Source organism: Miniopterus natalensis, chromosome 14, assembly GCF_054644295.1.
Source record: "Miniopterus natalensis isolate mMinNat1 chromosome 14, mMinNat1.hap1, whole genome shotgun sequence".
Classification (NCBI taxonomy): Eukaryota; Metazoa; Chordata; class Mammalia; order Chiroptera; family Miniopteridae; genus Miniopterus; species Miniopterus natalensis.
This window is the reverse complement of record NC_142094.1, coordinates 19,556,694-19,582,487: the sequence shown is the minus strand read 5'-3', so window position 1 is coordinate 19,582,487 and position 25,794 is coordinate 19,556,694. Positions and strand designations below refer to the sequence as shown.

The window sequence follows — 25,794 nt, the reverse complement described above, 5'->3', positions numbered from 1 at the left end:
ACCTGGGAAAGGCGGATTCAGAACAGCTTCCTTCTAATCAAATGAAGGAATTGCAATGCTTCCATTTGGGGGCGAAGGGATTACACTGACCCTTAGAAGAAAGCAGGTGGAATCCTGCTGCTAATTTATCAAGCGCCTTCTGCCTGCCAGCCACGGGGTACACAGAGGTGGGTAAATTTTGTCCTCAAGGGACTTGCAGGCAAGAAAAACACTAAAAGAACATTTCTTCTCAGGTGTGCGAGCGTATCCCGACCATAAGCACCCAGCTCAAAATCCTGTCCACGGTGAAGGCCACCATGCTGGGCCGGACCAACATCAGTGATGAGGAGTCTGAACAGGTGCGTGCCTGCTGCTTCGGGTGCCTGGCCAGTGCTGGGCGGCTTTACAGCAACGGAATTCAGCTTTGGGGAAGTTGTACCTGTGAATTGCGTACTCAGTATGTGGGATGGAGTCTTCACGTCTCTCGGAAGGGCGTCTGTGCTGGAGAGATGCATCAGAAATGTGGAAGGGAAAGGCCAGCTCTTGTACACTGCCAGGTCTTGTACACTGTGGCCATTTTACAGATGGGAGACGGAGGCCCCGGCGGGTCGGGTGTCTGAGTCGCTCGTTTCCTCCCTGGAGTAGTTTGCTCCCGAGGCCGCCAGTGCCTGTTCACTCTCTCCCGCTGTAGCCTTTTGGCTGCAGAGAATATATGCTTCCCAGCCCCCTGGTGATAAGTACCTCGGGAGGGTGACTGCTGTAGGCTTTTCAGGGACCCGGGCTGAGGCCAAAATGACAACTCAAAGGAGGTGCTTTTCTCTGGCAGAGATGGAAATAAAGATGGTGGGAGGGTTCCCTTAAGCAGCGCTTCTTGTTTGTAGTCCTTCCCTACCTCCTGGAAAGGGGGCCCAGGTCTTTCAGGAAGCCCTCGTTTGAGCCCCTTTTCCTTCCCTTACCTCCTCTCTGGTCGGCTCCGCCGTGAGCCTGACTCCCGCTCATATATGGTAGGCAGCATGTATGTTGTTGAACTGCCCAAACAAGCTCATCGTACACCGGGTGTGTATGTGGCACTGCATTAGGCACTCTGTAGGGTAGTTTAAAAAATTGACACAATCCCTCCCCTTGGGGAACTCACAAATAGTTTGGGAGACCATCTCTGATCTCTAGGCCAGAAGACAGAGGCCAGGAAAACGTTAGAGGAGATAGGTGCCAGGAGTGCTGCTTTCACTACCCTGTTTTATTATTATTAATTAATTTATTTCATTGATTCTAGAGGGAGAGAGAGAAACATTGATGTGAGAGAGACACATCGATGGATTGCCTCTGTATGCACCCTGACCAGGGATTGAACCCGAAACCTGTGTATGCGCCCTGACCAGGAATCGAACCCGTGACTCTTTGGTGCACAGGGCGACGCTCTAACCCCTGAGCACACTGGCCAGGGCACACTACCATGTTTTAATCCAACAGCTCTCACCCTAACCCTCTCCTCTCCCAAGCCATGGGAACTGAATCTTCACCCCTAACTTCCATGGATTCTAGGCAGGGTTTGGACACTGGGTTGTTTTCTGTCATATGATCTCTTCTGCCCCAAGGAAAGGAAGTGGGAAAAACAGGGAAGGAAGGATAAGGCTCAGAGTTTCAGACTTATCACTTAATTAATTAACCAACAAAAATGTATTTGGGGAATATCTACAGTGTTCTATTAAATATTCCAATAACAAAAAAAAGATAGAAACTGACAGTGTGGTAGGAAAACACAGACCTGCAAGTCAGAGGTCTCGAGTCCGTGTCCTATAGTGTGAGTTTGGCTGGCGAGTCTCTGGACCTCTCCAGGCTTTAGCCTCTTTGTTGACCAAGAGAGAAGATCAACCTTCAGGAATTCCTGCCCAGTTATGCCTCTCAGGGCTCACGAACCCTCTGAGATTGCATGCACAAATTATGCACAGGTGAAGATTTTCCATTAAGTCTCAGGTTCTGTGGCTCAAAAATAGTTAAGAATTAAAAACAAAAAACAAACAACAAAAACCCTACAGGGCTGATGGGTTGGTGAGCTCCCTGACGTGCTGTGGTGGAGTACCAGTGTGTAAGTCCTGTAAGTTTGAGTACTTAGATTTACTTAACTAGATTTTCATGGATTTGTAAGGTGGTTGGTTTGTTCACTTAACTATTTTTTCACTCATTAATTAAATATTTATGAAATACCTCTTATGTGCCAAGCACTGTCCTAACACAGAAGTACAACTGTGAACAAAACTGACATAAATCCCTGCCTTCGTGGAACTTAATTTTTAGATAAAACATCAGGTAAAACAACCTAGATAAAACATACAGTACGTCGGTTAGTGATAATGGGTTTTGTGGGGGAAAATGAAGAAAGAATTGGAGGATGAGGACGTTGGGGAGGTGGTTTAAAATAAAGTGAGCAGGGAAAGCCTCGCCAGGGTGACAGCTGAGTGACGATCTGAAGGAGCTGAGGGGTGAGCCATGGGAGACCTGGAAGAAGAGCATTTCAGGGGAGGGCACAGCGCGAGCTGGAGGCCGGAGCTTGAAGACCAGGCAGGCGTACACACTAGGGGCTTTGGAGCATACGGAACACGATCAGGGCTGGGCCAGTTTCGGGGGCAGGGAAGGGAAGCTACAGTCCACTCCCGGCTCAAGCGGTTCTGGAGGCAGGGCTGCTGCGTCAGGAGCCGCGAGTGACCGAGAGCTCCTCTTTCCCTGCAGGCCACGGAGATGCTGGTTCACAACGCCCAGAACCTCATGCAGTCTGTGAAGGAGACTGTTCGAGAAGCAGAAGCAGCTTCAATCAAAATTCGAACAGATGCTGGATTTACACTGCGCTGGGTTAGAAAGACTCCCTGGTACCAGTAGGCACCTGGTTGAACCCGGTTGGCACAGAAACCCCTGCTAAACAATGAAAATGAGCTGAGCTCCAGGAGCCACCCAGAATTGCCGGGGGTTGAGAGCCACATCCTGGCCTGATAGAACAGAAAGCAATGGGGCCTCTTCACGTTAGAAAGCATTTATACTCTTGTCATGGACACTGTGAAATGTGTCTACTCTCAAACACAGTTACGCTCCTGCACACACTCCCAATAGGCAGGCTGGGTTTCTAGCCCATGGACTTCACATAAGCTCAGAATCCAAGAGTGAACACTAGCCAGACACCTGCTCTGTCCCGGTTCCTCGGGGACAGTTTCCTCTCCACTTCCTTTTCCCTGCTCCCCATTCCCCCACCAGGCTCCCGGGACCCAGGGCCCAGTCAAGTCAGCTGAGAAGGAATCACTATGCCTCCAAAGTTCGTTTTGGGCTTTCCGTGTCGCTGGGACCCTGCCTGTCTTTCCTGGCTGTGCCACCTGGAACCCTTTCAGAAGCGAGCAGGGGAAGCTGGCCTCTGGGGGAGCCCCAGTATATGGGGTCCTGGATTCACTTCCTACCCCTCCCCAATTTAATCCTTCTAGTTTCCCACATATAAAATAAAATTTCACTGTGTCAGGAGGAGATCACAGAATCACATGATTCTGTCTTTACCACGCCCCTGAGCAATGCCTGTGCTAGGGAAACCTCTCGCCCCACATCCCTGCCCGCCGGCCAAGGCAGCCATCCCACGAACACACTGTGCATCCTGGTGCTCTCCGCCACTGGAGGGGCAGAGTCGCGGGGTGTAGCCCCGCCCTTCATCCCCGAGGGCTACTCCCAGGAGCTTCACGCTTTGTCACTGCCCGCAGAGGTCTGTGCTGAGGCCTTATCATTCTCAACTCTTTTTGTTCTTTCTGAGCTGAAATGCTGCATTTAATTTTTAACCAAATCATGTCTCCTATCCTGGCTTTTATATTCTTGCCCCACGCCCTTCCTAAACAAGATTTTTAAAGATATATATGTTTATTCATATGTAATTTTGAAAAGATCCTGTTTATCCTTTTGAAATTCAGCCCTAAGAATTGGTGCTTGCCCCCAGGAGTGTTTAATGGACAGGCAGTCCTGTCTGAAGGACACTTCTTACCCAAGGGAGAGTGGGACTTGCAGACTGGAATTCTGGCGCCGTTGGGGAGGAATCAATGGGAAGTAGTTCTCAGTAATTCCCATCTCCCTCAACCAACTACCACCAAGACCCTTGCATCCTCTCCCCCTCCCAAGTACTATTGTGCAAGTGAGTAAAGGGTAAAATATTTAATTATCCCCGTAAGTTTCCGATTAGCAAGTGAGAGAGAACAGTTTTTCCTCTTTTGCACTTATCACTGCTGTCTAAGCATCCCCAGCACTTGAAAGCGTATTTCTCCCCAAAGCCAGAACTGGGTGAGTAGAGGAACCCTCGCCTGAAGGCCCTTCCTTCCACCTCTCGTGTGGTAGATCCCAACACGGAACGTGTGAGACTTGTCTTAAGTCGGTACTGTACACTCAGGCTTCCTCTATTTCCTTTTAACTGGTGAAGATGAATTTCAAGGCCCTCAGCGTATTTGGATAGTTGCTTACCTGATGTAAATGCAATATTAATGCCTTTAAAGTATGACTCTATGCCAAAGATCACCTTTCGTTTTACTAAAGATTACGTAGAGGAAATAAGAAAAATCATGTTGGCTCTTCAAGTTCTTCCAGTGTTTCGAGACACTGGTTTACACTTTTTGCCAATGTGCTTTTCTCTAATATCAGTGCTCAAGACACAGTGAAGCAAATTAAAAAAAAAATAAAAAATCCCTGAACGATGATTAGAGACATCACCACTAAAAAACTACATTTATAAGCTAGGATTTGTTATATGCAAATATTTTCTGCCTCTTCTTTTGTTCTGTTTAAAACAATAAAGTGCATTTGTATAAATAATGCTTTAAATGTTGGGCATGTTATTTTAGCAAGAACTTTCAGATCAGGTTTCTCCTTTGTTTTGAAAAACAGCCAGTGAAACTAATCCTCAAGCCCAATGTTGTGTTGTAAGTAGTAGAAACCAGCAATATATTTACTTAACAAAGATCGGTGTCATGAAGGACACGTTTGAGGACTATGTACTAGAAGGAGCAAAAGTGACAAAGGTAAACAGGTGAAGTGGACCATCCTCTGGCTGAAGTCTGCCATCATGTTAGATGATTCTAGCTGTTCATGGAGGTTATCACTGTCCCCTAAGAAGCCGAAGCTGTTAACGTCTGCAGGTCTATTTGTCACACTCCAAAGCCCAGTACAGAACAAGAGGGCTTTCAGGGACCCACCAAGGCTGAGGCATATTCCTCCTGCTGGAGGAAGCACTGACTAAAAGAGTAGGAGCAGGTTCTTGGAGTAGAGCTGGGACATCATGGTTTTTGCCTGATTTTCTAGGTCGGAAAGGGGTAAATATCATTAAAAGGCTATAGTTAGTGTCATTTTAACTTAGAAAAATCACTGAGCAAACAGGACGATTCCAGCCTGCTTGAGTTAAAGAGAGATGTCCATTAGCTCAGCAAATCTGAAAGCAGTCTTCACGGTCTCATTTCCGCAGCTCACCTGTGTTCACCGGTGCTGCCTTCTGCTGTATTATAGTTTAGTCATTTTCTCAAATCAACAAACACCTTGCAAAGCCTCTTCTCTAGCACCACTTAAGGAATGAACCTATCGCATGAAATGATGGCAATTCCCTCACACAGAAAATGAGCATCTACTTCATTTGCTCTTGAGATACGTTCCTTTAAGAATTTAGAAAACAGGGCCATTCTGGGATTAGCTAGAATGCTGTGCTTGAAAAATAGTCCAGTACTACTGTGTATTACTGAATCTTTGCTATTAGTACGTGGTGGTAGGGAGAGGAAGCTTTGATCAGCCTGTGGCCAAAAGGGTGATGCTTAGAGAATGTGTACATGACGGTAACATACCGAGGTTAAGAGGAGCACTTGGGAGTGCTCTGTAGCAACCTTCACACCCTGTATGATTCAGAACACAACCTGATCAGGTTGTGCTTGCTCTGACACGGAGGCATGCCCATTTGCAAGTGCTCAATCAACAGTCAAGCTAAAAAATCAACTTGTTGCTTTCATCTTTTTATTGACAGTATAGCCAGAGCTAGAGAAAGGATTTACTGGGTTCAATCAAATTAATAAATACAATAATTTACTTGTAAAAGGAAATAGTCTACTTGGAAGTTTTATCAGAAGTTGCTAGAGACAAGGGACTCTTGGCATACAATCTGCTTGTATATAAGAGAAGGCAGCACAGAAAGTAAATTGGACAGTCCGGGTACAGATGGCTGATCAGGGATTCGGCAGAAAGAAAAGCAAATACACTGATTGTTCTTTTGAGGTATGAACTCTGTAAAACATTAAAAATAAAAAGCAGTTGAACTGAGTAACCAACCTTAAGCAAAGGGAATAAATATTTGGCAACATCTTGATTTTAGCTGCCACGCTGATATTGGTTACCCTAGAAATTTATTTATTTTTAAATCCTCACTGGAGGATATTTTTTCCATTGATTCTTAGAGAGAGTGGAAGGGAGAGAGGGGGGAGGGAGGGAGGGGGAGAGAGGGAGAGACACACATCAATTGGTTGCCTCACACACGTGCCCCAACCAGGGCCAGGGATCGAACCTGCGATCCAGGTGCGTGCCCTTGACTGGGAATCGAACTGCTGACTCTTAGGTGCTTGGGCTGATGCACCAATCACTGAGCCACACTGGCCAGGGCTACCCTAGAAATTTCAAAGTTGCAAAAAGTGGCCTTTCCTATTAGATGAAAGGCAGGCTGGGTGCCCTAGGCAGGGAAAGGTAAGAACGCTGCTGTATACTGGGCTCCCTGCACCAGCACCAACCACTAGCCTGTGACAGCAGAATGGGTGAGTGTCAAGGCTATCTTTATCATGAAGGAAGGGGGTTATAAGCTGAGAAGAATGGAGTCATAAGGAGAAGAAACCTAACAGCATAAATAAGGGCAAGAAGGAAACATGAACAAGCACTTACATCTTAACTTTTAGCCTTTCTCCATTCTTCATGTTTAATGAGGCAAAATAACTGGGCAAGGACTTATGAGCCAGCGAAGTTGGGTGGAACACAACTGTAGACTGACAGCCAACCATGATGACCAAAGGGCTTCATCAAAGTTACTGTGGATTTTGTTTCTGCCTCACTATGTTCTTGCATGTACTTTGTCAGTACAGTAAAGACATTTAAATACTCCAGTGACAATTACAATAGTTTCAGAAAGGAATCTATTGAGCATAGCCTTGAGAAACAATATGAAAAGGGAGTTCCCCTTTGAAGACAAGGGATATGGGCAAATTCAACACCTTAAAAACACCACCACATAGACGCATACTACAGTATGGTGACTGCCAGGGGGAAAGGTGGGTGGGGGAGGTAGAAGAGGGTATAGGGGGGACAAATGGTGATGGAAGGAGACTTGACTTGGGGTGGTGAATGCACAATGCAACATACAGATGATGTATTATAGCTAACACTTGAAACCTATATAAATTTATTAACCAATGTCACCCCAATAAATTCAATAAAAAAGTAAAAAAACCACAGTAACAAAAAAGATACAAGACCACAGTGAGGCAGGCATATTTTCCTTCTTTTGCTGAACCACAGCATGAGGCCTTTATGCTAACTATGGTTTACTGGTGTTGGATAAGCTTTATAAAACATGAAGATGGCAAAGGTTCACTTACATTCTTATATTACTACTTTAATTTATTTAAAACCTCAAACACTTGTGCTTGCAATAACTTCCTAAAAGCAGTAGTGTTCCCTTATATTACCTTAGATACGAATGATTTTTACTGTGCTAACAGCTGAACCAATGGTGCAAAACTGAGGTGGTACTTAACTGCAGCAAGGTCTCTGTAAATCAAAATCTGCGCTTTACATAGAAATCTTATTTATAAAAAATACAATACCAAGTACAGTGAGAATGGAGCATGGAGCAGCAGCTCCCTGCCAGGGCCATGTGGAAGTGGCTCTTGCTACAGTGCTTGCTTAATGGCACAAGTGAAAAGCTGAGTAAGGCAAACACTTGAAGAGGCAGTTTTTCTGTAAACTTCTTGGGGTGGAGGGAATTTCCTCTGTTGGGACAGGTGCTGATTTGGGATGGCTAAGATCAGGTGTGATATTTGGCTGCACTTGACACATCACATTACAGATTAAGACAGCTGCTGGCTGAGATCAGTTCTCTTGTTTTAGGAGAGAGGTTATCACTGTAGTCTTCTGCCTTTCCTGTTACAATGTGCAACCTCCAGCTGGTGCCCCCACTATGGAGGAAATCACCTCCAAAATCTTTCTAAGTGAAAAGATACAAAATAAGCTAAGTTATTCAAAAATTACCTTAGCTTAAAGCTCCTTAAGAACCCTACATTGATTACTAAGCAACTTTGTTAGCGCTGTGTAGCTCCACACAAATACTAACTAGAATAAGTATTCCCACTCACTTGGTACCTAATAGTAATAAACTATAATGACACTTAGAAAAGAAACAGATCTTGAGGAATTTTGGCCTCTTCTCATGTCCTCACTTGGAACTTTCCAGCTTTCGTGACATATTTGACTCCTTTAAATGGCTTATATTTCTCCCCATACATGTCCAAGCGGTTTACTTTTAAGCCTGTGCCAAAAAGAATAGGTAAGGAAAGGAATATATTATTATCCTGGTCACACCAACCAATACAATATTTGTTTAACAGTGAGCACTACACAGTAATTCTGACATTAACCAGTGTCCCTTACACCATTTGGAAGCAATGTCCTTTCTACCATTCACAAGTTACAGCATTGATGAAGTGTGATTTTAGTTCAGATTCCCATGTGGGCAAGGAATGTCTTTTAAGGATAATTCTTTCTGAATGAATGACTCCTTTGGTGTTTGAATCCGGGTTGGGGTAAAGGGAAGCTGTGTGAAATAAGGTGCTCTCCAAAATCACTGTACCTGAGAGGCTGGCCCCACAGCAGTGTGAAAGGCAAACTGGAGCTGTTGCTCTTTCTAGAGAGGGAATATTCCTTACCCTTCTAAACTCCTCAGCAAAACTCAATTACCCTTAAACACAAATTTATCCTTACCTGAAATAGCAAGCTGCTGGATCTTGAACTGTATATTGAGGCTTGGATTTTCTTCTGGCTTAGGTGCTCCAGACTGTAAATTTACCAGTCCTTTAAGACTTGGGAGCTTTTGTGGAGTAATTTTCCCCACGTCCCATGTTAGTACCTTAAAAAGACATGAAAAACAGAAACAATCTGAACCATTTAATAAAGACAAATGTTCAAAGACAACATTCAAAGACACTGTAAGTTTTTGTACAAAATGAAGCACAGTGTCTTATAGACCTGGGAGCTTTACTAATTAGTTCTGTGACTCTGAATGGAGAGTCAGTAGAGAACCCACATTAGCTGAACACTTATTTTTGGATATAGCACTGTACTTAGCACTACCTGTATGTTATCTTATAGAAGCCAGTAATGTAGATTTTGTCTTCTATTTACAAATGAGGAAATTAAGGCTCAGAGGTCAAATGATTGCTCAAGGTCACACAGCTAGTTAGCTACAAGGCTGGGATTTGAGGCTAAGGCTATATGATTTGAAATGTTCTTTCCACTAGACGACCTTCACTGTTTCTGTCTGAGCCTCAGTTTATTTTTCTGTAAAATGAGAAGACTGACCTAAATTGGTATTTTAAACTTTTAGCTATGGAACCCTTTGTGCAAATGAAATCTTTAGTGTGGCAGCTCAATAACAGATGAGAAAGTAAAGCCGGGGTAAAGGGCCGGCAACTGAATCTCTCCACTTCTTAGCCCTGTGTGGTCTTTAGGGAGGTTCTTTGAATCCTCAGGACTGGATTAGATGATCTTTAACATTCTATGATTTCATTTAAAATATACCTTTTCATTTACCAGGCAGCTCAATGACTTTGCTGTTGAAAAGAATATTTTTTACCCAACCAGGAAGCTGAGAGAAAATAATTTTTTACATTTTCTCTGAAAACCCTCTGCTTGAGGCACATTTATATAGGGTGAGGAAGCTGCTTTCCTAGCCAACATCCCCTGTGGAAAAGTATAAAACAATGCTTTTAAATTTAAAAAAAAGAGAGAAAGATCTTAACGATCAATTTCTACAGAAAATTTAACAACAGACTCTGCATCTTCTTCCTCATTAGAGAAAGAGTGTCTGGGTTATCCATGGATGAGTCAAAGTGTGCACACTCTGATGGGGGACAGCATGAGTCTCTTTTCTGTTCTGCTCAGCAGCAAATGCAGTATTGCCTTCATAGCCAGTGGCAAAAGCACAGCACAGTATGCTCTCTAGGTTTTGTTAGGAACTTTAGTTTTAACTAAGGGAAACCTTTTCTCTAGCCCCTGTCCCAAATCACAAAATAAAGATTGCAGAAACATGCTCACTCTTGGTTTGAGATGACTATACCTTGGTAACTGGATCAAATGTATAGCTGCCTTGTGTTGGTGTCAGGTTCATATTCAGCACAACTTTTGGCATGTGAACTGTCACTGTGATTCCTTCAATGGTTTTCCCCATATTCTGTTTTGGTCCAATTGTAATATCAAATCTGCCACAAGAGCTGTTCTCCTTAAAGCTGATGCTGTGTTTCACATACACTGGTATTGCCACTAGGCTAAAAAGATAAAGAAACAAAAACACAAACACACACGATTAATGGCATGAGCCAGCACAGGGGGTGACCTCAAAACATCAGTCGAGAGTCTTCTACCCTGCCTCTACGTTCACTATAAGACTCTATACCTCTAGAAGTGCGGATTCTGCATCTGCACTGGGGGTGGGGCAGGGGCAGGGTGAGTACAGCACAGTGTTTTGGTATCACTACACTAGGAATTATACAACTTCTGAGGAGTAAGTATACAAATCAAGATAGAAACCCGAAGCTTAATTATAGCGTAAACAACTGGGGCAAATATTCCTAGTTTAAAGATATTAATTAAGATCCGTAGAAAGATATTTTAAAATTATGCAAACTAAACAAAGCAGTTCCTATGTGGTTAAGAGCCAAGAAACAGTTCAAATCTCCGCTTCTGAATCCTGTCCTGATGTCACCTTAATAACCTCTAATGTTTTCAAGGGACAAACCAGCTATAACCCACAACACTAAATCATTCATTTATACTCAGTGCAGAAAAGAGTGACTTGATATCAGTTAGTTGGGGAATGTCCTGGGGAGCTACAGGTAGGTCTGTCTCCTTCTGTCAGCCATGATGTCTACAGACCATAGTAAAATTATGGCACAGGGTCTTGGTTTTGCCTAAGTTATACAAAGTCCCAAAAGCTTGCTCTCAGGTACACATTTTATTATAGTCTCATTTACTACTACTCTATGCTCTTAGATTCAAGGTACACTGATTATTTTAGACACTTATTTTCACCAGTTCTTGGATCTCCTGGTAAACTATGGCTAAAGGCAGCAATGATGAATTGAAGTATCCAACTGTCAGAATGAACTGGGAGTCAGTTCTACCCAGCACATTGATATATGATGGCAGTATGTGGGTGGTGTATCGACATACTTTTGCGAGCTGACCCGATACGATATGAGTCGGAAATTTCCATCTGGAGGAATAAATGACAAAACTCTTTCAGATTCCCAACGCTTGAACCGGATGCAGGGGTGGAAGCTGACATCATCTAGAAGCCTTGGGTTCTGCCAGGAAAACAACACAGCCACCATAGACATAGAGCATAATGAACATGGCAACTCTACTAAGATATTATGAGAAATTAACATGCTCCCTAAAGATGAAGCAGTCATGTAAGAGTTTGTTTTATAACCACATCATAAGCATAGTTTCACAATGCTTTAAAGTTTGCAAATATTTTATATACATTATTTTACTTGAATTTCAATAACCATGAAGTAGAAAATAGAAGCAGTATCATTTCCATTTTCTAGATGAAAAAACTGAGGTTCAAAGAACTCGAGGTCAGGACAAGTTAGTGGCAGAGACAGAACCAGAACTCATTTCTCTTGTTTGTTCTTAGTAGTGTGTCACGCTGTCTAAAATGATGCAAAAAGGTCCATGCCCTTTCATACCAGCAAAGCAAATAATTCAGTAAAATGAACACTGCAGATTTGCAGAAGCCAGTCAGCCATTTAAGCTCCGCCTAGCACACCTAGGCAAAGACCTCTCCTCAGCCTTTCGTAAAGGCCATGCTCATCATGTAAGGATAGTGTCTTGGTGACCTGTGCTAGGAATATTCTGAGATACTTTTTTGTAATCTAAGATACAAGAGTGTCTCAGTATTTACCTTTTCACTTAGTACTTATCATTTAGTACTTCGTATGTATTAGGCATGCAAGGAGCTACAGGACAGGAAAACAAAACCTACCATGAAAGAAAGGGAAAGGTCAGGCATTCCGGATAACTTAATGCAAGCATCGATGACCCCCTGAATTTCTGCAAAGACTGTAGATCCTGAAGAAAGAAAGAAAAAGGGTGATAACATCCCTGGAATATGCGTCTTTACTAGAGCTATCACTGTGTCCGAAGTAATGGAGACACCTCCTGGATGTCAGACGTACTGAAGCTTTACACATCTATTAACAGGTCAGTGGATAGAGATCCATTACACTCAGCTTCTTCACAGAGTGCCATGGCTCATACCCAATCACAAGCTGGAATATGGTAATTCCAAGGAAAATCAAACCTGTCTATATCTCTATAGAGTCAAACTAGTAAGAATGCTGGATATACAGTTAAAATCTTTTTAATAGAATTTTAAAATGAGGCAAGTTTCTCAAGAAAAGGACTAAGCTGTTAACTCTAAGAAATAGTAGCCATTATTCTGTAATAATACAGCTATTATTCTGTATGATGAAATTTTATAATGAAAGGGGCACTCAATGAAAAGATATTGGCTATAATTCACAATAACTCAGTTCACACCAACTAGCTGTGTTACCTTGGGCAGATTACTTTACCCTTCTGAACTTCAGTTTCCTTATGCCTAAAATGTGAGGGTTGGACTAAATGTTTAAAATTTTGTGTGATATTCTAATAAAGCACTGTTTTTTTGTCTGGGGTCTTTACTAGAAGTATTGGACAAAAAGTAGTAGCAAAAATATGGTGTATAGTAGATGTACAATAAATGTTAGAATGAATAAACAGCAAGAGGAGAGGTGTACAGGGTAATAACAGGCTTAATGTAAGACAATATAAGATCTGATTTACAAAGATTTGGCCGATTTCAACTAGTGGTTATGAAAATTATATGTAATCTTTGGGCAAAATAAACAGATTTTTAAACCATTAGAAAACAAATGCCTTTCCACTGAAACCACACTGCCAAGGGATTTCAATTTTCTATTCAGCTTATGTCAGCTGAACTGTTTTCCCCCAAATAAGACCACATGCACACAATTACCTGATTTATCTATAATTGCATCTATTTCTTCAATGACATCAAAATAGGCTTCATTATTTGTGTACTTTACTCCTGCCCGGCGCCATGGGATGTTGGACAGCTGCCCAGTGGGGAGTGTGTCCCCAACATTACTACTGCCTAGAAACCAGAAAAGGAGAAAGCAAAGCTAATGCATAAACGGTCATCAGAAAAGCTATTAACAGAAAAAATAAATGCTTTAGCTGCTTCTTTAATGTTTGGGTTTTTCTTCATTGAAGTTGTGGATGGTTTCCAGAATTGTTGGAGACATAGCCATACCAACATGATCAAATTTCCAGAAGACAGAAATAGGCCATGTGGTCCTCTATCTGCCAAGCCAGGTTAAGTTCATTTACTTATCTTTTGCTTCCTGTGTGTTAACAGTAACCTAACCTAATTCCAGTGGCTCAACAACAGAATCTCATCCTGTTGCCACTGATGAAAAAAGGCTGGTTGTTTCAAAACCTTCTGCCGATAAAATGTCTCCACTGAGAATACACAGTGATAACTAGGTCCTTTGGTATTCAGCTTGGATTCTACATGAGATGCTGCCAAGCAGGCCTCAGTGGAGTAAGTGCAATGAAGAACATACTCTGGCCTTTTTCCATTTTAAGGTCAGCACACCCATCTGGCCACAATATGGCTAATGTTCAATATCTGGCTAATTTCTTGGTAACCTGATATAGGTCTGAAAATAAGTCTGATTGTCTTAAACATATATCTTTGAGTTTTGAAGTAGTTAAGACTTTGGTTAATTTACATTTTCAATTCAAAAGTAGTACTTGCTTAACAACACCTTTCATTGTGACTACATCACCTGTAAAGTATGAAATTGCTTTTAAAAATCTTATACTGTTATTTATGTATTTTAATTTTTTTCCAGTCTCCTCCCACCCAGAGTGTAAGTTTTAGGAAGGTGCACAGACACTCCATCTTATCTTTCCTTGAATTTCTCCTAACATTCAGCCTTGTACAGAAGATGAGTGAGAGCTATGGAATGAATGCTTTCTTATAGGCCTCTCTCACCCCATTTTTAGATCAGTGCACTTGGAGAGACATTTACAGTGGTGGACAGTATAGTTGGAATGGCATATAACATTTGAGAGAAATCTTTCTCAAGAAGGTTTTACTATTTTCAAGAGTATTGTCATCTGGATGTACCTAATTTCTATCTTTACTGAAGAATTCAACCAAAATTGGAAGCTTCTAACACAAGTACAAGGCCCACCATGCATGAGACCTCAAAAAGAGACTAATTTCTTGTCTTTCTGTTTTAACACATCTTTTGCATATATTTACATGCTGCCGAATTAAGCACTTGCATGTATAAAACAAAGATCTGGAGGAGACAGTATATACTCTGTGGTGGAAAGTCTTAAATTTTCTGTACTCTAATAACTGTAGGGTAGCAGTATAATGCCAGCTTTACAATACTATTTTTATTTTTTCCAGCTTTACTGAATTGTAACTGACATATCACATTGTGTTAAGTTTAAGGTATACAATATAGTGATTTATGTATATATTGCAAAATGATTACCACAGTAAGTTTAATTAACATCCATCATGATATTGGCTTCTTTAGGACTAACTGGGATCATTTATTCAGTCTTATTATTTAGTGTTAAATAACAGTAATGTTATTGTGGTCTTGTAGAAAAACCTATAATAGAAGAGTAATAACCAAAAAGTTCTTTATCATTTAAGACCCAGCCTCTTTCCATGAAAAAAAAAAAAAAAATACACATCCATTTAAAAATCATCACTAACTTTGATTTTGGCCAAATTAGACTATCTTAAGAATCTGCCAGATCATAAGAAATGGTGTTGAGTTGTTTATAAAGTTTTAGTTGCTCAATTCCTAATAAAGTATGTTTTGACCTTACCTGTAATAGAGTTGACAACGGAACGAAGAATTGTTGGTGGTTTAATCAGTTCTTTCAAAATGTTAGATTCGGTAGCCAGAGGAAATCCATTGTCTAACATTTCTTCCAAGAGCTCATACACTATGACCACATTGTCCTTAATCGCAGCCTCCGAACACTCACCAAAGTAGTCCTAATAACACGTACATAATATTGCACATGGGAGGAATGAAGAAAGGCTTGCTAAATACTTTCTGTTCTGAAGAATAAACTTACAGCTGCATAATTCAATGAATGTAAAACACAGAAAAAAACCTTTGATAGGTTTTAAAAAAATTTTAGATTGAATTGAATTCCTATTACATATTATGCCAGAAAGTACACTGAAACATTAAACCAGAATGTGAACTATAAAATTCCTTTGTCCTGACAAGGTAACACCAAAACACACAGATTAAAGTATTTGGAATATTCAGCAAAACAAGAGAAAATAACAAAATGTGGTATTAGAAGATTTCATGATCAATAAAAATCTTGGGACCATTCAGAGAACTGTGTGTGGAAAGCAAGGTTTCCTGATGACATAATTTGTAATACCTGTAAGAAACAAGGCTTCCATGCCCATGAGATTGTTTTGTCCTAAAACAGTGAATGAAGCAGCCATGTGTGCTACTGTACACCCTACATAAAAGGGTTTATGAAGTTATGCTTAGTTGAAAAAGAGAGAGACAGACAGCACATCAAAAGCTGGGTAATTAAAAGATATAATAATGTGTCCCACCTCCAAATAACTTGGGTAATTTAAGTTCAAAAGATTTGACGAATAACTAACCTGAAAAGTGTCAGCAACTCGATGTAGGAACTCAATTACAAAGAGAGGTGGCACTTCAGTCTGTATGACAGACACAAAGAAGAGCTTATCCCTGTAGATACTGATGAGGTAGTGGTGAGGTGTTGAAATGACAGGTGGTACATTTTCAACATCAGCAGCTTTCTCTTGAGCTTCAAAGAAATAATCACAGACAGACTGGCTCACAACACTCTTCCAGTGCTTCTCTAGAAATATGTCACCGGAACAGTTTATGAGAAATAGACTGTGGATCATTTTCTGGGGGGAAAAAGTTTAAATTTAGTATACAATAAAAGTATCCTTGTATTATCCTGACATCAAAACCAGAAAAGGCAATATAAGAAACTACAGACCATGATGACTTAAGAATATAGAAGCAAAAATTCTGAACAAAATACTAGCAAGTGAACACAGCAACATACAAACAAAGGTTATATACTTTGACCAAGTGGCATTTATTCCAAGAATGTATAGTTGGTTCAACATATGAAAATCAATTAACATAATACACAGTATTCATAAAATAAAAGACAAAAAACTATCATTTCAAAAGGTACAGAAAATCATTTGGCAAAATCCAACACCTTTCTATGAGAAAAACATGTAACAAACTAGGAATAGAAAGAAACTTCCTCAACCCGATAAAAAGAAACTATGAAAATTCCATAGCTAACATCATATTTAATGGTTGAAGACCAAAAACTTTCCCCTTAATATCAAGAACAATGATGTTCACTCTCACCACTTCGAATCAATATTGTATTAGAGGTTCTAGCCAGGGCACCTAGGCAAGAAAATGGAAACAAAAGCCTTCCCAATTGGAAAGGAAGAAGTAAAACACACACATACACTATTAGAGTTAATGAGTTCAACAAGGTTACAGGATACAAGGTTAATATAAAAAATCAATTGTGCTGCTACATGCTAGCAATAGGTAATCTGAAAATAAAACTGGGAAAATTATAAGAGCATCAAAAAGATAAAAATACTCAGGATTAAATTTAATAAAAGAAGAGCAAGGCCTGTACACCAAATATTATAAAGCACTATTGAAAGAAATTAAAAAGAGCTCTAGCCAGTTTTGCTCAGTGGTTAGAGCATTGGCCCTTGGACTGAAGGGTTCTGGGATCGATTCCAGCCAAGGGCATGTACCTCAGATGCAGGCTCGATCCCGTCCCTGGTCAGGGCTGCTGCAGGAGGCAACCAATTGATGTGTCTCCCTCACATCTTTCTCTCTCACATCTCTCTCTTCCCCTCCTTCCTTCCCTTCCACTCTCTCTGAAAAGCAATGGAAAAATATCCTCAGGTGAGGGTTAAAAAAAAAAAAAGACCTAAAAAATGGGAAGACATTTTATGTTGATGGACTGTAACATATAATACTGTTACGACAGCAATACTCCCTAAATTGATCTACAGATCCAATGCAATCCTGTTAAAATGCCTGCTGCCGTTTTTGTGGAAACTAACAGTTTGACCCTAAAATTCATGAGGAAATGAAAGAGACAAAGAAGAGCCAAAACAGTCTTGAAAAAGAAGAACAAATTTGGAGGACTCGTACTTCCTGATTTCAAAACTTACTACAAAGGTACTGCGTGGTACTGGCACAAGGACAAACTATAGATCAAAAGAATAGAATTGAGTTCTGAAATTAACCCTTACATATATGGTCAACTGATTTTTGACACCTGTGTCAAAGCCATTCAACTGGGGGAGAGAAGAGTCTTCAACAAATGATGCTGGGACAACTGAACTTCCATATGCAAAGAATGAAGCTGGACTTCTACCTCACAATATATAAAAATTAACTCAAAATGTACAAATACTTAAATATAAGAGGTAAAACTATAAAACTCTTAGAAAAAACATATGCATAAATCTTCATGACCCTGGATTAGACAATGATTTTTAGCTATGACACCAAAAGCACAAACAACATAAGAAAAACAGATAACCTGGACTTATATCAGAATTAAAAACTTTTGTGCTTCAAAGGACATTAGCAAGAAAAGGAACCCCCCCCCACACACACACACAAATGAGGAAACATTTGCAAACCATATATTTTACAAGGGACTACTATCCAGAATATATAAAGAACTCATACAACTCAACAATAAAAAGACAACCCAATATAAAATGGGCAAAGGATTTGAAAAGATTTTTCTCCAAATAAGATTTATACATAAATGGCCAATAAGCACATGAAAAGATGCTCTACATATTTTCAACATATAAATAAAAATCACAATACATTTAATAACTACTAGGCTAGATATAATCAAGAGACAGACAATAACAGGTGTTGACAAGAACATAGAGAAACTGGAACCCTATTACATTGCTGCTAGGAATGTGAAACGGTGCAGCTGCTGTGGAAAACAGTTTGAGTTCTTCAAAAAGTTAGAGACAGAATTACCAAATGACTTAGCAATTCTCCTCCTAGGTAGAACTGGAAACTGTGTGGACATGTGCTTCTAGCAGCATTATTCATAACAGCCAAAAAGTGAAAACAACCCAAACTGATGAATGGATAAATAATAAATATATGAACAATGGAATATTACTTAGCCACGAAAAGGAACGAAGTACTAGTATGTGTTACAACATGGATGAACTTTGAAAACATTATATTGAGAGAAAGAAGTCAAACACAAAAGGCCATATATTGTATGATTCCAGTTATATGAAATGTCCAGAATAGGCAAATTCATAGAGATAGAAAGTAAATTGGTACCTGCCAAGGGCTGGGTGGAGGGGTAGAATAAGGAATTATTGGTTATGGGTTTGGCATTTCTTTTCTGAGGTGATAAAAACTGCTGGAAACAGAGATGATGGTTACACTACTTTGTGAATATACTAAAAACTCCAAAATTATACACTATAAAATGGTGAGCCTTATGGTATGTGAATTATATCTCTATTTTAAAAAAGTATTCTTAATACCTTGTGACACACAAATCCACTCCCAGGTGGATTAAAAAGATATGTGTACAAATGTGCACTCAAAACATATATTTGTAATAGTGAAAACCTACAACAACTCAAATATTTATGAATAGTACAAAAGAAAAATAAACTTAGTATTATAAATATTATACAGCAATGAAAATAAACTATTGATACATGAAACAAATATGGATACATCTTACAATACTGAACACAAAAGGATACACAGAGGATGATGTTATTTATATGGAGTTCTAGAACAGATAAAACTAATCTATGTTTGAAAAATCAAATGGTTTATTTTATGGAGGAAATTGGGGGTAATAACAGAGAAGGGCCTGGGGGTGGTCTTCTAGGTACTGGTAATGTTTTATTTCTTGATCTAGATAATGGTTACAAGTTGTGTTCATCTTGTAACAATTCATTGGACTTTATGCTATGAGTTGTATACTTTTCTGAGGGTTAGTTACACTTCAAATAAAAAGGTTACTGTCCTTTCAATATGGAGGACATTGAGAAAAAGTTTAATTACCTTAACTTTTTCATTTCTTTTATATGGACATCAGTAGAAAGGTGTTTAGTATAGTGGTCCATTCATTCAAAATTATAGAACTGTATGATAAATGTAGCCTAAGGAAAAAGAATTTAAAATCTATGAATACAGTTTCTATGCATGAAGATAAATTTCAAAGAGGAAAGGAAGACTTTCCATAAATGGATTCATTCAATTCTGCTGACACAGAAAACAGTGACAACAATTTGACTAGTTCTTTTTGGAGGAAATCACTTATTTTATGGAAGTGGCTGACATTTAAAGACTATCTGGTGATAACTTCCTGTTCCTATTTAGTCTATGTTCAATAATTATCAAGTAAATAATACTAATTATTGAGATGTGTTTTAGTAATTACTATATTAATGGAGTTATGAATGCTGTTAATAGTTTAGGGTTCCTGCTATTAGAAACAGTAAAATGTTTCTTTGTTCAAAACCATCTCTGTTTAGCTAAGCAATCAACTTGAGTTGGCAGCAATAAAACCTGATATCTCAGGCTTTGGATCTACTAAAATTTTCCAGATTAATATTTGAAATCTGTTAAAATATTCTACTTTAGTCAGATGCTTTGTTTAGTAGGTTAGCTTTGTGTCAGCCTTTTATTTCTAATTGTGTGTTAAAATATTGCCCTTGTAATACACAATACATAGACTTGCTATATAGAACCTACTGACTTTACCTGACTTTATAACCTCTGCTGATACACTTTTCCCCCCTAAATGAAACAGGATATCCAGCAATAAGATATGTAACTAAATTTGTATTATGATACCTTTTCTTAAAATAAAATCTTCATCTGAAATACAATGTGGTTTAAAGCAGAACACTGTAATAAACTCAGAGAACCAAATTTGAGCACTTTAGGTGAGTCAACTATTGAATATGGCATCCTTTGAAAAAATTAATTTACAGCTCCATTCAAAGTGCTAAGGATACATGAATTAATAATATCTAAAACATGTTGAGTACTTACTGTGGGCCAGACACTATGCTAGGCACTTTTCCTACATTAACACATTTAATCAACACATCTCAATGCTACAAATACTGCTCTTACCCTCATTTTACAGATATGACAATAAAGTGTCAGAAATGTTAAGTCAGTTACCTAACATCATACCTTAAGTATCAGAGATAGGAGTCAAATCCAGATCCAAGTGAATCCTGAGCTCCTGTTCTTACCTGCCTCTTAGAGAGTAATTATTAGAAACAAAGCAATACTGTCCAATAGGATTTCCTGCAATGATGGACATGTCCTATATCTGTGCTGTCCTATACAGTAGCCACTAATCACATGTGACTATTGAACGCCTGAAATGTGGCTAACGCAACTGATGTACTGAAGTTTTTATTTTAATTATGTTAAATTTAAATTATATGTAGTTAGTGTTTACCATATTAGACTGAGTAGCAAACGTGCTGTTTGAGCTTATAATTAAGAGAAAGAGTTGAAGGGTATGTTTCTTGTTTAGTTAGAAGCCAACGTGTTCTAATAAATTATTTAGAGCAGAAATTATATTTAAAGGAGCTGACATATGCTCTCTTCTTCAACCGTTCATCTTATAGAAAGAATAGTTCACAGGTATCTGTGGTACTCCATTGCCACAATATACCCTAAAACAGCTGCTTGTACTTGAAGCAATTGACTTCGTAGTTTCTTTATTTTTAGGGACCAGATTCCTACTCATCTTTTAAGCTGGTGAAAAATTCTTTCCAGGAAAAGTTTCCACCAAAGTTGTTTTCATTGGCAGTAGTTCAGGTCTCAGAAGACTACAGTAAGTTAAACTGGCCATCTGGATTTATTGTTCCTATCCTTAGTGCTGAGATGAAAGCATAACACTTGTAGCTTTCATTAGTGCTTAGCTTTAAAACCCATCTTAACCTTCTGTTATAGAAAAAGAGAGCTTATTTCTTCCATCCGCATTATGATCAAGGGCCTAAAGCATGTAACAATTAAATAAATACCACTTGCAGACTGTTTCTTTAGCTACTTAATCTTAGAGCAGCTGCAGTTACTTTTTATTATTTTAATAAACTTCCTGGGAAAGCTACACACTCACCACCACCACAACTATCTTTTTGCTCTTAGTGACTTTGAGTCAGGAAACAGAATTCTTCGTTATTTTAAAGCCACTTGAGAAAGTGCCTTCAGAGGCAGTTCCATCAGAGCTTTGAATGCAGCTTAAATACAATACTTCATAAATCCTCTTTACCAAATGTTGAACACACTCATCCTGATGATTCACAAGCCATGCAATTACAATAGTCAAATATCCTTGGAAGATAAAAAGAGAAAATGTATTCCTTCTAGATAAAACAGGAGAAAGGCATGGAAGGTGAGAAGAGAGGCATATCCAAGGTGAGAGAATAAGACCAGAAAAGAATCTGGCTCACCTGATTCTCAACCAATATTTTGACCATTTATTCATTCAACAAGTAGTTTTGAATGTTTTTTACATTAAACAATGGGGAGACAGGGTGAACAAAATACAGTCCCTGAACTCACAGTGTTTAGAGTTCAACAAAGAAGGCAAAAAAGGTTTTGAGGTGAGAGAGAACAAAAGAAAAATAAATCTAGTACAAATTTAGCAACTTTAGAAGGTAGAGGGAAATGGTGAGATGAGAGTGGAGGAGATAAGCAGAGATGGGTTCACTTTGTTTTCAGGGCAATGCAAAATCTTTTTTTATGGTTTTATGCGGGGGATTCATGCAATCCCATTTACAGTTTTAGGGAAGACTGCACTGTGGCAACTGCATGATAGGGAAACTGGATATTGTGACACAATTGATAAATGAGTTATGGTGGTGGCCTGAGCTAGAATGTTAACAGTAGGGATGCAGTAAAATGAAAAGATAAGAGAAACACATTGGTTTGAGCAAAGATTGGGGAGGGGAGAAAGGGAAGTATGAGAGGGAAAATGAGGCATTTAATCCTAGTTCTGTATAACCTGATCCAATTCTGGCTATATTTGATGCAAATGGATATATTCAAAACACTACTGGTGCTTCTGAGAGAAGCCGAGTTGGAGATAGACTTGTGAGTAATCATAATTTTTTGTCAATGGGAATTGCAATGATAAGGAGAATAAAACTACAAAGAGAGCGCATGAGTAGAAGAGAGCCTGGGGAAGGAACTCCAGCATTTGAGTAGCAGCTGGGTCAAGGAAGTGTGCATAACAAGAGTATTTGGACACACTCTCCCTCTTGGGAGCAAGCCAGCACTTTTCCCTTCCCCTTCTTCTCCCACAGACATTCATCTCCTAAACCCTAAGGGACCCAATGAGACTTGCAACCCGGGGAGCAATGGGCAGCGGCACCTCATCCCCAGCTAACCCTCTGAGCCGGTCTCCAAGGCCCCCTCTTATCTGACTTCCCAGTGATCTCACAGCAGCCCTGCCTTGGCTCACGTCTTCCCCGTAACATTCCTAGAGAACTAAAGCAGCCTGGCCTAGTCTCTCTCCTGTTGCTTCTTCTATCCTAGGTCCTTCCTTGTCCCCAGCTTTAACATACTCTCAAAAAAAAAAAAAAAAAAAAAAAGATTTGGCTGACGAAGGATAAAAGAAAAGTGGTCAGGATAATGGTTTTTAGTAACTAGGTTGTGTTAGTATGTTTCCAGAAGAATGGAGTATTAAACATTTTAAATGGCACTACAAGTTCAAGCTCCAAGAGCTGGACATGTGTTGATCTAACTGTGTTTCTCAACTTTCTCTTCATGATTACCTGCTAGAGGGGCCTTTTCAGAGACTCCCCTTCTATCATACCCCTCCCCTAGGAAATTCCAGTACCACAGAATATATATCTGTAAATCTCTTTATGTATACTGTAAACATATCTGTGCTTTATTCATAAAAGGGTATGATTTTTTTTCCTTACAAGAGGTAATTTTTATCCCTACTAAGAATATATGATTTAACACATAGAGGACATTGATGATCTTAGTAAAAGCAGTTTCAGTGATAGCTTAGTGGAATGCTGGAAAGCAGATATACTATAGAGGGCTGATAAATGAGAAATAAATAGCATGAAGTGGGGGAAACAGATAAGGGGAGTAGATGGTACCTTCAAGAACCCTAGTTGTGAAGAAATGAAAGGAGAGGAAAAAAATGGGTATAGTTCATAAAATTAAGGAAGAATATTTTTAAATGCTAAAGAAAAGGTGTGAGCAGAGGGGGAAAGGCTAATGATGCAGGAGAATAACTGAAAAAAAGAAGACCCTGTGAAGGGAGGAGAGGATGGTATTGGTCAATTAGGTGAAAGGATTTGTTTTCCATAAGGAGAAGGGACACTTTTTCCTCTTTAAACGAAGGTTTATATATTTGGTTGCAGGAAGGTGATGGGTTTTATTTTCTCTGTTTAATAGGAAGGAAGGTAATTTGTAGATGGAGACAAAATTCCTCTTTACAAATACTATTTGCTACCCATGAATTAAGATCCTATTGTGCAACTTAAAAGTATCTCTCTAGCCTGCAGGGAGCTCCAACAGTATCTTATGTTGAATGTCTAGAAACACTGTAAAAATCCTAAGATTCAGTATGAAAAGCTGATCTTATTGCAAAGAGAGCTTTCCTACTAAAGATGTGTACATTTTGGGTAATTCTTCATTAACCTTATTTCTCCACTTTTTCTACGGTTTCAATGGAAAGTGTCTTCCTTTCCAGAACTAATCCTTCCACTTGTAATTTTGAATCTTTAATGTTATACATTGGTTACTTGCATGCTGCAAAAAAACATAATGTCTTGTATTCCTAAAAACAAACAAACCTCAAACTTTTTAGGAACCTCGCCGTCCTCAACAATCGTCTGCTTTACGCTCCCAATGAGGAAGGATTAAGTGTAGGCGGGCAGTCTCTCCTTTCAGTAACAGACTATTGAAGCAGCCCTCTCAAACGGCCCAGGAACTTCTTCATCATCAACTCCAACAACTTATTCTCAGACTCCAACCGACTCCTTTGACCCTTGCAGCATTTCACGTCACTGACAACATTCCCCCCAAACAAAGCAAATGCTTCTTACCCTATTACATGAAACGTCACCTCTTCTGGTTTTCACCTCGAAAGCGTCCTTCCGGCTTTCTCCCCATGCTTTTTTTTCTTTTTATATTTCTACCATCTCCACCTAACCACTGTTTCAAATCCGCTATATCCCAACTTCCACAAAATTCCTCCTCACGCGAGGGCTCCTAATGTTACAGTGGCACCACCTTCTAATCACATACGCTATAAACTTCAGCTTCAGGTCCAATCCAAATCTACCAAGTCCCGCCAGCCGCACTGCTCATCGCTCTTCCACACTCGCTGCCACCGCCTCAGTCGAGGTTCCCATCACCTCCCTGAACCGCAGCACCTCCTCCCTGCATTCCCCACGCCAGGCGCCTCCAGGCGCCACCCGCCAACATAACGGGTCAGTCAGGGACTCTGTTCTTCAAAGCAGAAGCTTGGGGCTGGGGTTCAAGTCGTCGGTACTCCAGCTCACTGCGGGTGGAAGACCTTCCCGCGCCCGAGAACGCAGAGGGCCCCCAATGAGCTAGAACCTCTCGGGCCTGCGGCCTGAGAACACAGGGCTGCAGGTGCACCGCTCCCTTCCGGCCCCGCTGGCAAGGAAGCCCGGAAGGCCGGGAGAGAGGCGCGGCCCCGGGCCACCGCGCGGGAGACGCTCCCGCAGCCCACGATATTCAGCCTACTCCCCAGTTTTCGAGCTGTCCCCTGACCGCAGACTCCTCGCCCCTCACACTCACCCCGACACCTGGGCCTGTCAGTGATTCGGCGCCGGGTCCTCTCCGGACCGAGACTGAGGCAGCTGAGAAGGCCGTGAGGACCCCGCAGGTGGCGTGCCCAGTAGATTGCCTGACTAACAGCTTCAAAGAGACCAAATAGGTCTACAGATTTGGAAAGATTAAATAAGCGGGAAGACGTTGAATAAGAAGAAATACAGCTCTTTAGGTTCAGGATTCAAATCTTTAAGACCACCGAAAATTTAGAAGAGCGAAGGGGTTTCGCGTTATCTGTATTCAGGCGCTCATCCGCAGCCTAACGCAATCTGGGGGGGGTTGTCCCCAAACGTGGGGGCGGGGCCAGGGAGGGGCTGTGTATTAGCCAGTGGGTGGAGCTGACGGGTAGAGCCAATGACTGTGGGTGGGAGAGGCACGAACTGGGAGGAGTCGGGCGGGGAGGGGCTTGTAAAAAACGGAGGCGGTGTTACGAGAAGGGGGAGGGACTAGAGGGCGGGAGGGGGAGGGACTAGAGGGCGGGAGG

The 25,794-nt window shown here is 40.4% G+C and overlaps 2 protein-coding genes across 4 annotated transcripts in view; one reads left to right on the top strand and one right to left on the bottom strand.

The window, feature by feature from the left end:
• VCL (vinculin) overlaps positions 1-4,803 on the top strand; it is a 94,666-nt gene extending 89,863 nt beyond the window's left edge. For both annotated transcript variants that reach the window (XM_016224055.2, XM_016224054.2), the window contains 2 exons: positions 234-338; positions 2,707-4,803. In XM_016224055.2, the coding sequence (XP_016079541.1) occupies positions 234-338; positions 2,707-2,853 (252 nt within the window). In that variant the 3' untranslated portion in view covers positions 2,854-4,803. The remainder of the gene's footprint in view (positions 1-233; positions 339-2,706) is intronic.
• Positions 4,804-5,963: 1,160 nt separating this feature from the next.
• On the bottom strand, positions 5,964-25,524 carry AP3M1 (adaptor related protein complex 3 subunit mu 1). Of its 2 annotated transcripts, none has more exons than XM_016224108.2 (9): positions 25,278-25,524; positions 16,025-16,300; positions 15,214-15,385; positions 13,310-13,447; positions 12,275-12,360; positions 11,455-11,588; positions 10,343-10,550; positions 8,989-9,133; positions 5,964-8,536 (listed from the first exon to the last, which is right to left on the bottom strand). In XM_016224108.2, exons 2-9 carry the CDS (start codon positions 16,295-16,297, stop codon positions 8,436-8,438), a joined length of 1,257 nt encoding a protein of 418 aa, XP_016079594.1. In that variant the 5' UTR covers positions 16,298-16,300; positions 25,278-25,524; the 3' UTR covers positions 5,964-8,435. The 2 variants fall into 2 exon arrangements, with proteins under 2 accessions (XP_016079594.1, XP_016079595.1); XM_016224109.2 differs by lacking the exon at positions 25,278-25,524 and adding an exon at positions 24,557-24,632.
• Between the last annotated feature and the right edge of the window lie 270 nt (positions 25,525-25,794).